The sequence below is a fragment of the Microtus pennsylvanicus genome, chromosome 9 (genome assembly GCF_037038515.1).
Source record: "Microtus pennsylvanicus isolate mMicPen1 chromosome 9, mMicPen1.hap1, whole genome shotgun sequence".
NCBI classification, from domain to species: domain Eukaryota; kingdom Metazoa; phylum Chordata; class Mammalia; order Rodentia; family Cricetidae; genus Microtus; species Microtus pennsylvanicus.
The window spans coordinates 60161384-60176430 of record NC_134587.1 but is presented as its reverse complement, the minus strand read 5'-3'; the positions used below and the strand labels follow the sequence as shown (position 1 = coordinate 60176430).

The 15047-nt window shown below is 49.6% G+C and overlaps 1 protein-coding gene across 6 annotated transcripts in view; it reads right to left on the bottom strand.

Annotated features, from left to right (window-relative positions):
• Atp11a (ATPase phospholipid transporting 11A) overlaps positions 1–14708 on the bottom strand; it is a 107729-nt gene extending 93021 nt beyond the window's left edge. For all 6 annotated transcript variants that reach the window (XM_075986174.1, XM_075986173.1, XM_075986171.1 and 3 more), the window contains exon 1: positions 14536–14708. In XM_075986174.1, coding sequence (XP_075842289.1) covers positions 14536–14574 — 39 coding nt within the window. In that variant the 5' untranslated portion in view covers positions 14575–14708. The remainder of the gene's footprint in view (positions 1–14535) is intronic.
• Between the last annotated feature and the right edge of the window lie 339 nt (positions 14709–15047).

The window sequence follows — 15047 nt, the reverse complement described above, 5'->3', positions numbered from 1 at the left end:
TTGCCCTGTCAAGCTTCCTATTTTACCTTCCTTCTTAAACTGGATCCATAATAGACACTTGGTCCTGGCCCCCTGGAGCTGCAAAGTCCAGCCTCTGCTACTTTACAGGGAGACGCGGGCAAAATTCTTTCTCTTCTTCTTCCCCACCTCTTGACATGAAATGAAATCAGACACAAGTGCTGCTGAGTTCTCTACACAGACTCAGGCCTTGAGGCATTCAGCACACAGGCAGCGGCTACTCACTAAGTAAAGCCAGTCACAGACCAGCTGGCCCACAGTAAGAAAGCCCCCAGCTGGATGGGCTGGGCGACAGTGTCTCCTTGGCTACTATGGAAAGTGCCCATCAGACTCAACTCACTTCAGGACTACAAGGGAGAACCTTAACCCACAGAAGTAACATGGCAGCTAGCCCAATTTTTCAATTAATTAATGTTACAATTAAGTTTCTTTCTTACACACACACACAGAACCTTATTGGGAACAAGAAGACTTAGAACTCTTTAATATACCTTCCTTTAAAAAGCAACAAAGTTATGAAATAGAGAAAAAATTTCAATTGCAAAGACAGGAACAAAACAAAACAAAAATCTCTAAGCAGTCTGACATTGTTCTCACAGACCCAACAGTTTTACTAAAAAAATGCAATTGTAGATGTAGTCAATCCATTTCTTACTGTTTCTTTGTATCAAAATGTCTTCAAGCCAAAAGAGACAGAATGTCATGGCTCTGACTGCGACAGTGTACCTAGAAAAAACACAGGGACCTAACACTGTAGCACCCAGGCACAGCCACCCCTGCTCCTGAGCTGCCCAGGTTAGCAGACCTCCCTTTCTGGCAGTCTCCACTCACTGCCTTCAGCCTAAGCAGACGTCAAGCAGTGGATGAGGCCTGGTGCAATCTTACCCTGCCTGGCTCAGAACTGCCAATCACTTAACAGAGAAACCCTACCCTGCTACATTCTCCATGAAATTTTAATTGGTGCTCAAGTTTCAGTCATCATGTTAGTTCTTTTTTGGTTTTGTTTGTTTGGGTTTGTCTTGTTTCTTCAACACAGGATCTCACTGGGTAACTCTGGCTGGCACAGAACTCGATATGTAGATCATACTGGTATTGAACTGACAGAGATCCACTTGCCTCTGCCACTATGCCTAGCTATCTTTTTAGTTTTTATAGATTAAAAAGAAAAAAAGTGTTTCCTCAAAAATCAAGGTATACAATATCAAATGTAGAATAAATTTCATATTTAAAACTGCCCACAAATCAGCTTCATTTGAAATAAGTTCTGGGAATGGGCTGTGTTAATGGTAGCAAAACAGTGCTGTCTGATACCATGGGAACTGCACTTAAATGTAAATTTAGTATCATGGGTACCATTTTACTACAATAAAATTGCTCATAATCAATAAATCAACATGTCAGTAGACTATTAAAACTCATCCCTTTGGGGGAACAAGATGGCTTATCAGGTGAGGGCTCATGCTACCAAGCCTGCCGATCCAAGTTTGATCCCTAGGACCAACACAGAGGGAGGACTACCAAAAGTCGGCCTCCGACCTCCACATGTGTAGTATTGCACACACCTGCACTTAGACACAGGCACAAGTGTCTAGGTGTTTACACACATACATGCATGTACCTTAGAAGAAAAGCCACTCCCTAGCTGAACTAGGCCAGGCCAAAAGCACAAGCACTGTGTGTTCCTACTTTTATGTGACATCTGAAACTGATGTCAAAGAAAGAGAACAGAACAGTGTCTGAACTGGGGAGAGTCTGAGGACAGTACAGGGAAAGACACAGAGGCCAGGGACAGGCAACACAGGAATTGACAACAGTCAGGGAAATATTTCAAAATAACCAGCAAAGTTAATATAGATGCTGCTCCATCGCAACATAAAGAAAAGGTATGTGTAGACATGTTGGTCACACTAAAATGTCATGCAGTGCCCCGAACACACATACACCGTGTCATCTAAAATGTTAACAATGATCCAATTTTTTAAATTATTCTGATTTTTTCTATTGTGTAATTTTATTTCTTTAGCCATATTATTTCAAGATAGAATTAAAGCTTGTATAAAAAGATGGGCATGGCAGTGTACCCTGGTAATTCCAGCACAGGGGGAACTGAACCCTGCATTTAAAGACAACCTAGGCTTTAAGAATACAGACAAGCAAACATTTCTCAATATACAACACATATTACCTATTTTAAGACAGAAAACTCCAAGGCAGACAAGTCAGGGCTCATTCTTGTGTCTACCCAGCTCCACGCTACAACACTTAGTCTCCAAGTCTCAAGCTTCCTCTGCTTGATGGTCCACAGGCTGCAAGGCCACGGGCCCAGACCTCTTTAGGACACAACTCTGGTCACCTCACCTCCCATCCTCTAACACCAGAACACCGTGTTCACTCAGTTATTATCTGCGTGGTATCCAGTCTCCAGTTTGCTTTACCGAATGTGTAGTGCACACATCACACACTCAACGACCATGGGAGGAGCATCAAATATCAAGACTGGCCGGGCGGTGGTGGTGGTGGTGTGTGCCTTTAATCCCAGTACTCGGGGAGTCAGAAGCAGGTGGATCTCTGAGAGTTCAAGGCCAGCCTGGTCTACAGAGCTAGTTCCAGGACAGGTAGAGCTGTTATACAGAGAAACCCTGTCTTAAAAAACAAAACAAACAAAAAAAGCCAACAACAACAAAAAACAAACAAGGCTGATTTGTGCAGGCAGGTTTCTGTGTGGGACACTCACAGGTGCCTGCAGATACTCCCCAATGATGCTTTATTCGTATTCTACATCCAAGAAATGGTGATCAGGAACGACCACTGAAAGGTCTCTGATCACTGACCACCACAGTAGCCTTCTTCATACACATGATACTTCCCAATTCACAGCAGAGTCCTTCATTACTGGAAAAACGCACTACTTTGAAGGTTCCTATTTGTCTGAACCAAAACAACCGAGTCGATACTTTCTAGAGACAAATGTTGATTCTAAATGCAAAACATTTTATCTGGAGTGACAAATGCAGGTGAGACTTGACCTCAAATCACAGACGTCCACATCAATGACCCTCCTATCATTTCATTTCCACCTTCAAGTGCAGATGCTCTCTGAGACCTTGAAAAACTACACAAAAACCTGGATGAAATCCTCACAGCAGAAGTCTGCTGTCCTCAATCCCCTGCTGAAAATAGTCTGGGGAAATCCTCTTTTCCCTGGGCACAGAATATTTAACTGTTAAGGCACGTCCTCCTCCCAGGCAGCGGGAAGGACCCTGGGAGGAGGAGGTCACAGATCTGGGGTGAGAGACAACAAGCCTGCTCAGACCCTCCCCTGTTCCGGTGGGGCTGAATATCTGTGAAAAGCAGTTTCTTGCCCTGGCCTTGCTCCACACCTTGTGTAAGTTCCAGGTACCTCAGCTGGGTGGAATTCCTCCTTAAGACAGACTCTCCTGAGCTGCCCCTGCCTCTCACCAGCTGAAACAGTAGGCAAAGTGGTCCCTACACCTCACTAGACAACACAGTAGAGCTGGCCTTGGTGGTGTCAGTGTGGGCGAGCCAACCAGAGGACATAAGAACAGGAGACTCAGTATCGCCCCTTGTTGCTTACTACATGGGGTGGGCTAGCTGGGGCCGTACCAAAGAGCTCACCCTGGTGTTGAGGATGAAGAAAGCTAGTGGGTTAACTCAACAACCACCCAGACCAAGAACCAGAGCTATGAGTTGGTCCATCCCATCATCCACCCCATCTATGGAGCATGTGAAGGGGTTGGTCCTGCAGATCCAAAGTTATAGGACCTCCATGGTATAGGACAACAGAGCCCTATACTGATGATATAGCAAAAGCCAGAGACATCAAACCAGACCAATGACTCAATGCAAAGAACACATCCAATGAGCACTTCCATGTCACAATGTATGGACTAAAGGATGATGTGACTCACTGTGTCCCACGACAGCTTCCATAGTCAGACTTTTTTCTCTTAATTTTATCTTGTTTTACCCTGGCCGGGGGGGAGGGGGGGAGGAGCATGGGAGTTGCAAGGGTGGATGAGAAGGGACGGGGAGATGAGTGGGACCAGGATGCATCATGTGAAATCCACAAAGAATCAATAAAAAGCTCAATTTGAAGAAAAAAAAAAGAAAGAAAAAGAAAAGGCAAATCCTCTTGTTTCATTTTCAGTCAAAGGTTGAAGTCTCCAGAAGTCACAAGCATGGAGTCCAGGTGACACCTGACTGGAAGGAGAGCCGTGACTGAAGATGGTTTTGATATAACAGTCTCCAAGTGACAGACAGTGAGACTCTGGCTCTTTAAACACACGACAATGACAAGCGTGGGGACTTACAGCTGTTGGCGAGGAGCTGAGGGCCAAGGTGTGCAGGTGTGCTATGATTCTGCTACCAGAGATAGCTGTGCAGATGGTGCAGCCCCCAGTAGACTCCTTCACTTCCTGCCCACCTCCCCGCAACCAATTCTAAATGTTCTCCAGGAAAGAAATGCCAGCCTGAAGACGAGAGAGGTAGAAAGTCCAACTACTGGTCGAGTGGACATGCCTGTATCCTTACTTAGCAGGCAGGCCCAATCCACTTTGTGATGTAACTAGCAACATCTGTCTGGTCAATAAGCCAGATGCTATGCATCTGAACCAAAACAAGGTGTTACGTTACTGCCTTAACTCCCTCTGCACTGCCAGACCCCTAGGAAGATGGAGATTAAGTCATCAGATCGCATGTAATAGTAAGAGATTCACCTATTTCATTATTAAAAACAAAAACAAATCACTAAGTCTAGTCTATGCCGTTTTCCCAGATTTTGTAGAAAGGGCTGTAATTTATTTGGTAATGCAGAAAGCAAACAAAGTATCCACTTTGAAATTCACTGGTCTGAACACTATCTAAACAGTCTCCTAAACCATGTACTGCTTCAGGGTGAACTCTATCCCTAAGTTCAGGTGCTGAAGCCCTTGTCATATTTAACCAAACTTGAAGATTAGGCGGATAAAAAGTCTTAATGTCTTAATCTGGGAGGACCAGCCTCTCTTTCGATCAGGTGGGGACATCAGAGCCCAGCCCTGCTAATAGCGCAGCCTCCAGACCCAAGGAATGCTTCCTGCTAAGGTGGGCTGTTAAGGCCCAGCTCATGGATGTGTGAATGGCATCCACTCCAGTGTTGCTTGTAAGCTGTCAGGGTACCAACAGAGCCATTGACACTGACAGACTCAGCAAGAGGCAGCCCTTTCCCTTCTCACCCATCCTTGGCACTGGGAGACGTAGCCATCCGACTTAATGCCCATCAATCCCCATTTCAGAAACCCCAGCTGCAGATGTCACCTGATGAGACACTAGCAGGAGAGAGAGATTGTCACCCACTATATAAACACCTCTGAGGTCTCCGTGCAAACCTCCAGCCTGCCTGCTCTGACTTCACCTAGAGAGGACAAATTTAGTTAGCTGGCCAGAGAGGGGACAGATGCAGGCAGCCAGAAGACATCTGAGGCCGAAGGGCTTTGTGCCTTGTTTGGAATGGGACGGGGCAGGAGTCCCCGACATGGATTCCTCCCTGAGTGAGGAGACACTTCACAGAGACGATGCTATTGCAGTCAGCACAGGGACGGAGCAGTCAGGGCAGTGAGGGCTCTTCAGGGCTCACACGTCATCTTTACATAATGTCCGATGCACTTCAGAGAGAGGCAGCTTCAGAGGCTTGCCATCGCTGGGACAGAGTATTGCCACAGATCAGCGCATGGATGTCAGGCCACGTCAGCAGTTGGCCAGGCTCTAAACACAACAGGGGATGTGCCTGTCTTAGGACTCTCTGTCTCTATGGGGTGTTGCATAAACCAAATACCAACCAGAATGTTCCTCGGACACTTGCATATACCACCAAGCTACACACATGTGATTTCGGAGGTGCAATGTGTGACCAGCACCATAGGATTCCCAGTGAGATAGGTCCCGTCAAGGGAAAGGATACAAGGAGGCAGGAGCAGAACCACAGCAGTGACAATGAGGGTCAAGCCACCCTGAACCCCACTTGCCTACTCAAGAGACTGCAGTAGGCTTGTGTCCTCTCCAAAAAGGTAATAGGATCTACCATGAATCTGCAGCATGGCCAGCATGGCCCTGAGGTCACATGCACCTCTCGGCAAGGTTGGGGACAGGGGAACACAATAATCTGGGTCCACTGTCCATCTAATAGAGGGTCACCTAATTTACTTGCCAAACTGAGGCACTTCTATGGCAGGGATGTTGTGGAAGATTATTAACTATGCTGGGCAAAGCAGGTGTACGACCTCCTAGAAGGCCCATGCATCTGTAACCACCCCATGACATAAACCCAGAACTGTGTTCCTCCTGGGGTCTGGAGACCAACCTCAGGGGAGGGCATGCCCATAAGACAGCAGAGAAGAATCTGCTCCACTAGCAGAGACACCTGCGGACCCAGACCCATCTAACCACGACTCTCTCACCTGGGGCCTTTCCCCTTTCTCTGGGATTGGCGAGCTGGGAGGCCAATCAAGTACAGTTTTCACAGAACAAATCTTCTCTTTAAAAAAAAAAATCTCTTCTTTATCCTCCAACTAGAAAATAAAAGTTACTTTCATCCCCTTTTCAAGCTGAAAAACAATTCCTTATGAGCACACAGACTTTGGTGAGCAACTCCAGAAGCCCTTCACAGGGCTATCTGATCTCAGACCTGGACCCTCAGGGAAGCAGCTGCCTCTGTCATTGCCTCTTCTTCACACCTCCACCCCACCAGCCTCCACCCCTTCCCTCCCTCTCCCTAGGGAGATAAGGTGACTTCAATGGCCACCTGGATCACCTGAGAACCACAGAGGGTCTGACTCACAGGGAGGGCTAGAGGGCTAGGATTTTGAAGTCACTCGCCAGGTGAGCAAGGTCAAGACTTGAAAGGCCATAATGCTTCTTGCCAGTAACACCTTTCTTCCTGAAAATTTCTGCATGCAGGACACAAACCAGGTCCGGCACAGTGGCTCCAGCACTCTTAGAAGGCTGATGAAGAATTTCAAAGCCAGCCTGGGCTACATGGGCCAACTCTGCCTTAAAAAAAAAAAAAAACAACTTTTTAATTGGATAGCGCTATATGTGGTGGCACATGGCTTCAACCCCAGCACTAGGGAGGCAGCGGGTGACGGATCTTTGTGAGTTTGAGGCCAGCCTGGTCTACACAGTAAGTTCCAGGCCACCCAGGGCTACTAGTGAGATCCTGTCTCAACAACAAGAAACACCTGGCTTGGGTCTCAATGGACACCAGCCCCAAGGGCTGATGTTCCTTTGGATACTCTGAGCCACAACTAATACCAAACAAGACAGGCACCACATCATCTTCTGGCAGCATGGGTCACTCCAGAAGTGAACCTCCCTCCCCCAACCTGGCTTGCATCCTGGAAGCAGAGCTCATCCCCAAAAGCAACATGGCTCAATTCCAGGAAGATAGCTCACTCCCCAGTAGCTTAAGTCACCCACAAAGTATGGTTCACCTCAGTGTCCAATGTGCACGAACCTCTCAACATAATCCCAAGAAGTACCCGGTTCTGACACCCACAAAACTTAAAATACAGAAGCAGAGGAACCGTTTACAGCAAAGCATCAGGAAGGTTAGAAGGTGGTTACCGCAGTTTTCAGAACAGGAATTCGAAAATACAATTCTTTCTGAATTACCTCTGTCCTGGAGGATGAAGGGCTCAGGGTATTTCTGTGGGGGCTCTGCCACTAACAATTCCAGCACGTGGGCTCAGAGGAAGAAAACATTCATGTGCTACTCATGACATCAACAGCTCCTCGCTCTGCTGTTAAAGTGCTGAGGAACAGCTAAGGGACTGACAGTGGAGATAGTGACTAATGGGCAGAGTGGTCACACGCCTGGGCCACCAGGAGCCCAGGTCACTGAGGTTAAGTGCTGTGCACTGACATCCACACCACTCTCCTCTTCAGCAGTGAGTCACAGCACTGAAGCCTGAGAGAGAGCAAGCATGCTCGTGCATGCACACGTGCGCACACACACACACACACACACACACAGAGAGAGAGAGAGAGAGAGAGAGAGAGAGAGAGAGAGAGAGAGAGAGAAAGAGAGAGAGAGAGAGAGAGAGAGAGAGAGAGAGAGAATCAGACAAAGCACAATAGGAACCTGAAAAGCAGCATACAAACTGCTTTACCCTCATTACCTGGGGGCCCAAACCAGAAAGGCCTGAATCCTTATCAGTGGGTGAGAGACAGGTCACATGCAAGAGACAGGTCAGGCAGCTCAGAACAGCCCAAGCCAGCACAGGCAGTCCCTAAACAGCTGTTACCCACAGCAGCAAGGGCCATAAGGAAAAGGACCCACCAGTATTCTGGAAAAATCAAGAAGTGTGAATGCTAGCAGACACTCAGCTATAGTTAAATATCAACAGGAAATTCAACTACTGTTCCAGCCACTGAGTAGCCAACCCAACCAGCCCAGGGCCAATTACCTGATCCATACCTGATCTAGGACTGGTTCCTGCAAAAGACACAGAACTTGGAAACACATTCCAAGGGGTCACAGAGGGAACTCTTGGGCATCAACAATCTAAACTTCTGGGGACTTTCAGAGCTCTGCTCTTGAACCCGGCTCTGTGGAGGGCACTGGTGCTACTCCCCCAGCCCCAAGGTCCAATGAACTGACAGAGAAAACTGGAATGAAGCCTCAAGAGCTCAGTTCTGGTAGTTTTGGCTAGCAGGGGCCCCGGGGAGACACCTATGAGAGGCACAGGGACATCATCAGAGGCAGGAAGGCTGAGAGCTGAGGAACTTGGCTTGAAGGGCCAGAAGCCATCAGAGTCAGGTCCAGCTGACATTGTTAAGAGCTAAGGAAACAGAATCTAGAGTTTGCCAAAGTGCCAACACCAAGACTTAAGGACTTGCTAAGCGTCTAGTGCTTGGTCACACCATGGTGCTCCCTTCAAGTCTGTCAAGTGCTGACCAAGCCTTGTTGAAAGACTTGCTAAGGGCCCAGTGCCTGGTCACACCATGGCGCTCCCTTCAGAACGGTTCTGCAGCACTTCCTCCAGCCACGGTTAAGAGGATGGTGAGAGTCACCCATTGGAGGTCACAGAGCAGCAGCTGTGCAAAGGGCTAAGCACAGATCTCTGGCATGCTCAGGAAGGTTCCCCTCCCAAGACAAGGGAGTAACAAGGGGTGTGCTGAGACCAGGATCCTAGCAGGGGAAGAAAAGTCCACAAGAATCCTAAGTGTGCACAGGCAAGCAACAAGGTACCAGACACCTAGGGCCCTACAGCCTCTGCATTGGCCTTTTCCTCCACTGGACACACTACCCAGTCCAGACCCAGTAGGTCCCTGAGGTCCTCAGGATGCTGCCCAACAAGGCCGGTCAAACCAATATTATGGTGAAGATACAAATCATTCCCTTGCAAAAGGCTCATGGGCTGGTCCCCAGCTGCTAGAGTCAATCATGGAGAGGTAACTGGACTGTGAGGGCTCTGACCCAATCAACGAATTGATATAGTGATGAATTCATAAAAGGATGGGGGGGGGGTCACTGGAAGGGGCCTGGCTACCTACCAAGAAGTAAACAAGCCCCTTTGATCCTCCATAGAATCCTACCTTTCTGTTCAGTGCACCTTGCCTGGTCTGAAACTAGGAGCCAAAAATCTATTTTTTCCTTTTAACTGTTATCTCTGATGCCAAAAAAAGAACACATCCGACCACTAACACTTGCTTATTATGCTCAGTTTGCATCTCCATTGTGAGGTGGCTACCCAAGGATGGGAAGCTCCATCCAACTGAAGTGTGAGCATGTGAGCCACAGTGAGGTCATGAAGACCCTGGGGAAAGCACCCCAGGAGCAAGACAAAGACAACGTGGGAGGGAAGACGGTCTGGTCAGCTACAGCTGGTCAACCATTAGATAAAGGGTAGACAGAGGAAGACATGACTGCGTGCCACAGGGCGGTGATGTCATCTAAACAGGAAGAGGATGGGGAATGCAAGCGTCAGAACTGGGCTCTATCAAAATGGAATCTACTGTCCCAAACCAGGGAGGCAGGCCAGGACAGAAACAGCAAGGCTGTGGGCTCTACAGGGAGATGTGCTGTCTGTTTTCTTCTCAAACATCTAGGCAGGTTGTCTGCTGCCCCCATGGAGAGGGGGAGCAGTCCGCTGAAAAACAGGGCAGCACAGACTCGTGGTGTCAGTTCCACACTGGCACCACTTACGGAGCATGAACCATGTGCAAGGGCTGTGTCCTAGACAGTGCAGGCACCGGGGGGTGGGCACTACTGAAGAAACAGTCTGAAGAATCTCACCAGCAGCCCCAGATACAGGCGGAGGCAGAGAGAGATGCGAGTGAGGCTCCAGGAGACAGATGCCTAACCTCCAAAGCTCTACATCGACCCTGAGTTTCTCAGCCATCAGCATCCCAGTCGAGCAAAAATAGTACCTATTCAATCTTGTATTTCCAGTGCTGTAAAAAGTGGCTTTCTATCGATTTGTATTGCAAATAAATAGCACTCTTACCTGAGTTTAACTTGGTTAAAAGAACATTTGTAAGTCTGAGACATTGGAATCTTCCATCCACCCTGTTTGTGTCGGGCACAAGGCGCAGGCACCCAGTAACAATCTGTATGTTCAATTTGGAACCCACCTGCAGACCGAGTTCCTGGGTAGTAAGGCACGGTGCCTGTTAATAGGCACGCCATCTCAGCTGATTGTAAACTGAGGACAGTGCTCTTATTTCTAGAAATGTAACGGGCTGTGATGACACAAGAAGCCTCTTTCCCCGTGGTTATTAAATCCAGCCGCTGGCATGAAATTAAGGCATCTGAGGCTTGTTTGTCCTGATGAGAAGATGTTCAGTAGGGCTCCATGTAGAGCAATGGGGAAGATTCAAGGCAAGGAATGAAACATAAAAGTTAAATATACAGCTGGGGTGATTGCTCAGAAATGGCCAATCAGAACACACCAAAGCCTGAAGACGGCAGGTGCTGGACAAGTTTGCCTAGCTACTGCCTTGTTAAGTGTGTGTTAATTACAAACTTTACTAGTCCACCCTATAGCTTGCTGCCTCCGTGCTGGAGAAAGACCATCCATTAGCCTGGGGTTTATGCCTAAGGAACCACTTATTTCAAATACCAGAAGGGCCTTGGTGGTTAAGTGGTTTCACTTTATGTCCGGGAATACGGACTCTGGGGGCTGAAGAGGAAGGCCTGGATTCTCAGAGCTGGATCAGGAACAGCGAGCCAGTGAGTTAAGTCTCTTAGACAAAGGGCAAGCTCATCATGTATCCTAATGTCCATGCTACAAAGCACTTGGTGATAAAAATGATGAAGCCGAGCAGAGTGGCATATGCCTTTAATTCCAGCACTCAGGAGGCAGACACAGGCAGATCTCTGGTCTGAGGCCAGCCTGGTCTATGTACTGATTCCAGGACAGCCAGAGCTACATAGTAAAACCCTCTCTCAAAAAAGAAGAGGAGGAGGAAGAAGCTGTAGATGATGATACAAGCTTACAAATTTCTAAACTTTTGGGGAAGTATAGAGTAAGTGTTTGAAGATCTCAGGAGCCAACACCGTCTTTTTCTAATACAGAAAAAATGGGAGACTTGAGAGGAGGCTCAGCAGCTAAGAGAACCGGATGCTCTCCCAGATGTTTGAATTCACAGCACCCACTCCTAATGGTCAGCTCCAACTCCTCTGACCTCTGCAGGCATCAAGCATGACCGTGGTGTGTTTACATACATGCAGGCAAGGAGGCCATTCACATCAAAGAAAGGAAAATTTTAAATCGGCTAGCTGTAGTGGTGCAGGCCTACAACCCCAGCTACTCTTGAGGCTGAGGCAAAACGGCAGTAGGCTTGAGAGCAGCCTGGATACAACGTTTCAGATCAGTCTGAGCAACTTCGGGAGTCTCAGTAAAAAAGACCTGGGGCTATGACTAGGGGGTAGAGCACTAGCCTAACTCTCAGGAAATCCTGTATTCAATCATCAGACATCACCCAGGAAGGAGAGCCCTCAGGTTTTCCCCGGTTTTCTGTCTTGAACAAAGGGTGTTGCGTGCAAATTCTGGAAGGCAGAGAGGCTCACAAAAGCTCTGGCAAGTCCTAAAACCTAATAAACCAATCACCCAGACATGACATAATGAAGCTCTTGACCTACAGGAATATGAGGGGAAATCAAATCCCCTCTGCATGAACCAGAGGCCTTTGTGAGGAGCAGCCTAGGAAACTGTTCCTGGCTGCCCAGCAGCAGGTACTCCACACGTTGCTTTAAATTATTTTGTTTATCGTTGCAAAAATCATACCCACCACTATTTCTTCCCACCTACTGTCCCAGCAAAGCCCTGGCGGGGTTGGAGGAACCAACCAACACCCCCTTCTTTTTAAAGTTTAAAGGGCTTAGGCCAGGTGACCAATGCCTTTACTTCCGGTACTAGGGAGTCAGAGGCAAGCAGATGTCTGTGAATTCAGGACTAGCCTGGTCTACATAGTGAGATCCAGGCCAACCAGAGGCACACAGTGAGGTTCTCTCAAAAAAAAAGTAATGTTTGGAAGAGTACCAAGCCCTCCACCCTGCTCAACATCCAAGTACTTGCTAACTTCTCACTGGCAGCCCAGGGCTAAAGGCCGCCCAGGTCCTAGGGGACCCTAGTAGTCAGCTTTAGGGGTAAACTTGCTGAGCCTCTCCTGGGACCCAGGCCCCATTCTTAGTCCTTTTCTGGACTACAGCACTGAATTTGCACAAGAACTACAAGACCAAGCTGCTATTGTCCTCTGACAAAGGCCCCAAAGCAGGACAGCAGAGACCACCTGTCCCAGGTACTCGCTCTACTGCTTCCTCTCAAAGGTCCACGCTCCCCACCTCACATACCTAACTCCTCATGCGCTCTTTAAAATGTTTAGGGTACACAATATGACATTGGCTACCTTCTGGTAGAGGAGCTTGGAGGAGCTGTGAACCCCTTCACGACTGTGTGGCTGTTCAAACAGACAGCATGGTACACTGCAGTGTTTACTGGCTTCGCCTAGACAAGACTTCTCTCATTTACCTGCCTGCACTCACCCAAGACAAAATACACACGACAATGTTTTCCGGGGACTGATGACTCCATCTTTAGCAACCTCGGGCCTCAGAGGAAGCTGTGCCTTTATCATCTCAGAAATTTGGACGGTGTGAGGAGAGGAAGGAGGAACAGGAGAGGCTCATTTCTGCAGAATAACTTGCAAGTTCCATGAGATAAGAATATCCAATCTCCTTTTTTCTACTCTTACTAAAGAAAATATAATCTCACATCTTGGAAGATAACCATATTACAAGAAAAATCATAACTGTTTCTGGGAAAAGTCAAACTAATTTCATGGCTTAGACTCGAGTTTAAAGTCATAGATATGACTAGCTGTGACCAGGCATATGACAGGAGTCAAGAAAACACCTGCAAGCAGGAGGTTAAAAAAAAATGAGATAAAAAATGAATAACATCCCATAACTTGCATTCCAGATGCATTATCAAATAATTAAGAGTGGAAAGCTCGTTAAGGAATATCTACCTCCTAGATTTGAGAGAAAAAGCCATTTCAAAGGTGAAATAGCACAGCAAAAAGAAGCTAACCTGACATTTTACCTACATTGAGGAAACCTAAGACAGCCGAAGGCCTGCGTGGGGGCAGTTCGGAAGTAAAAGACAGCACCCACTCGGGACGAATACGTGTCCTCTGTCCCCGGGAACCTGGCACAAGCCACAGGGAAGTCTGTACTGGGAACAAGACGACCACCCCTCCGCCTTTCACTACCCACGCGGGAGAACTTCAGTTCTTAGTCTCATTCTTTTCTTATTGAAAGGTCAAAGTTGGAAGGGAATTAACTAGAGAAAACACAGTGGGTACATTCCCCGCTCAGGAAAAACCCACATCTAAGGCCAAGTGTTCAGAGAAGCCAGAAAGAGACGGCTCCGGTCGATCCTCCGTACCCAGCCCGCGCCCGGCACGCGCTCCTCAAACCTGTGACCACCCGGCGCCAGCTGCCGGACAATAGGTCCTTGTGCCGAGCGCAGGGGAAGATGCTCCGTCCCGGGGCACATTCTCTCTTTTCTGTACACACCCCTTCGCTCCGTCCAGACCCGTGGCTGGCTGCCACCTCCCTGATCTCCCCCGGTGAGGCACGCTCCGTCACTACCCGCGCAGCGGCATCCAGAAGGTCCGGGAACTGCGCACTCGGACCTGGCCGGCTACTTTCGGAGATGGCAAACTTCACTTCTGACTCCCCGGCAGAGGCTCCCCCGCTTCCCCGGAGCCCTGTAGGCATCCTCCAGTCGGTCCCTGTCCCCCGCGCGGGCCCGCCCCGCTACAACTGGGCGCGAACCCCCGGGATGGATGTCCCTTAACCCCGGGATCCACAGGGCTGCAACTGCCTACCCGGGTGGGCCTGGCCGAGCGCAGGTGGAGCACAGCACTGACCGGTCGGCGGGACGTTCCCGGCCTGGACCCCCGATCCGGATCCCGATCCCAGCCCCGGCCCCGGCCCAGCGTGCCACTCACGTATCTGCGCACGAGCGTCCTCAGTAGGCTGCAGTCCATGGTTGCCGCTCCGGGCTCCGCGAGACCCCGGCTGCGGGCGCTAGTGCAGCCGCCCCCCGCCCGGTCACGGCCTGGGCGGCGCGGGGGGCGGCCGCGGCCCCTCCGCGCTCATGCCCCGCCGCCGGCGGCCAAGGGACACGGCTCGCACGCAGGCGGCTCGGAGGAGGCGGCCCGCCACCGGCGCTGCTCCCGTCGGGCCGGCGCGGCCTGCGCTTGCTGCTCGGCGCCTGCTCGTCCCGCGGCCGCCGCGCCTCTGGAGCCGGCTCAGCCCCGCTGCGCCCCGCGCGTCACGGGCGCCTTGTGTGAGCATGCGCGCGCCGCAGCCCCCGCCCCGGCCCCGCGCGCGCGCCGCGACTCCCCAGCGCGCGCCGCGCCCTGTTGCTTCCGCCTCCCAGCCGGGCGGGAGGGCGCTGTCACCGCCCTCGGGTGGCTCGTCGGGTGCCGGTTCCCCATCTCCCTTGCTCACTCCAGTT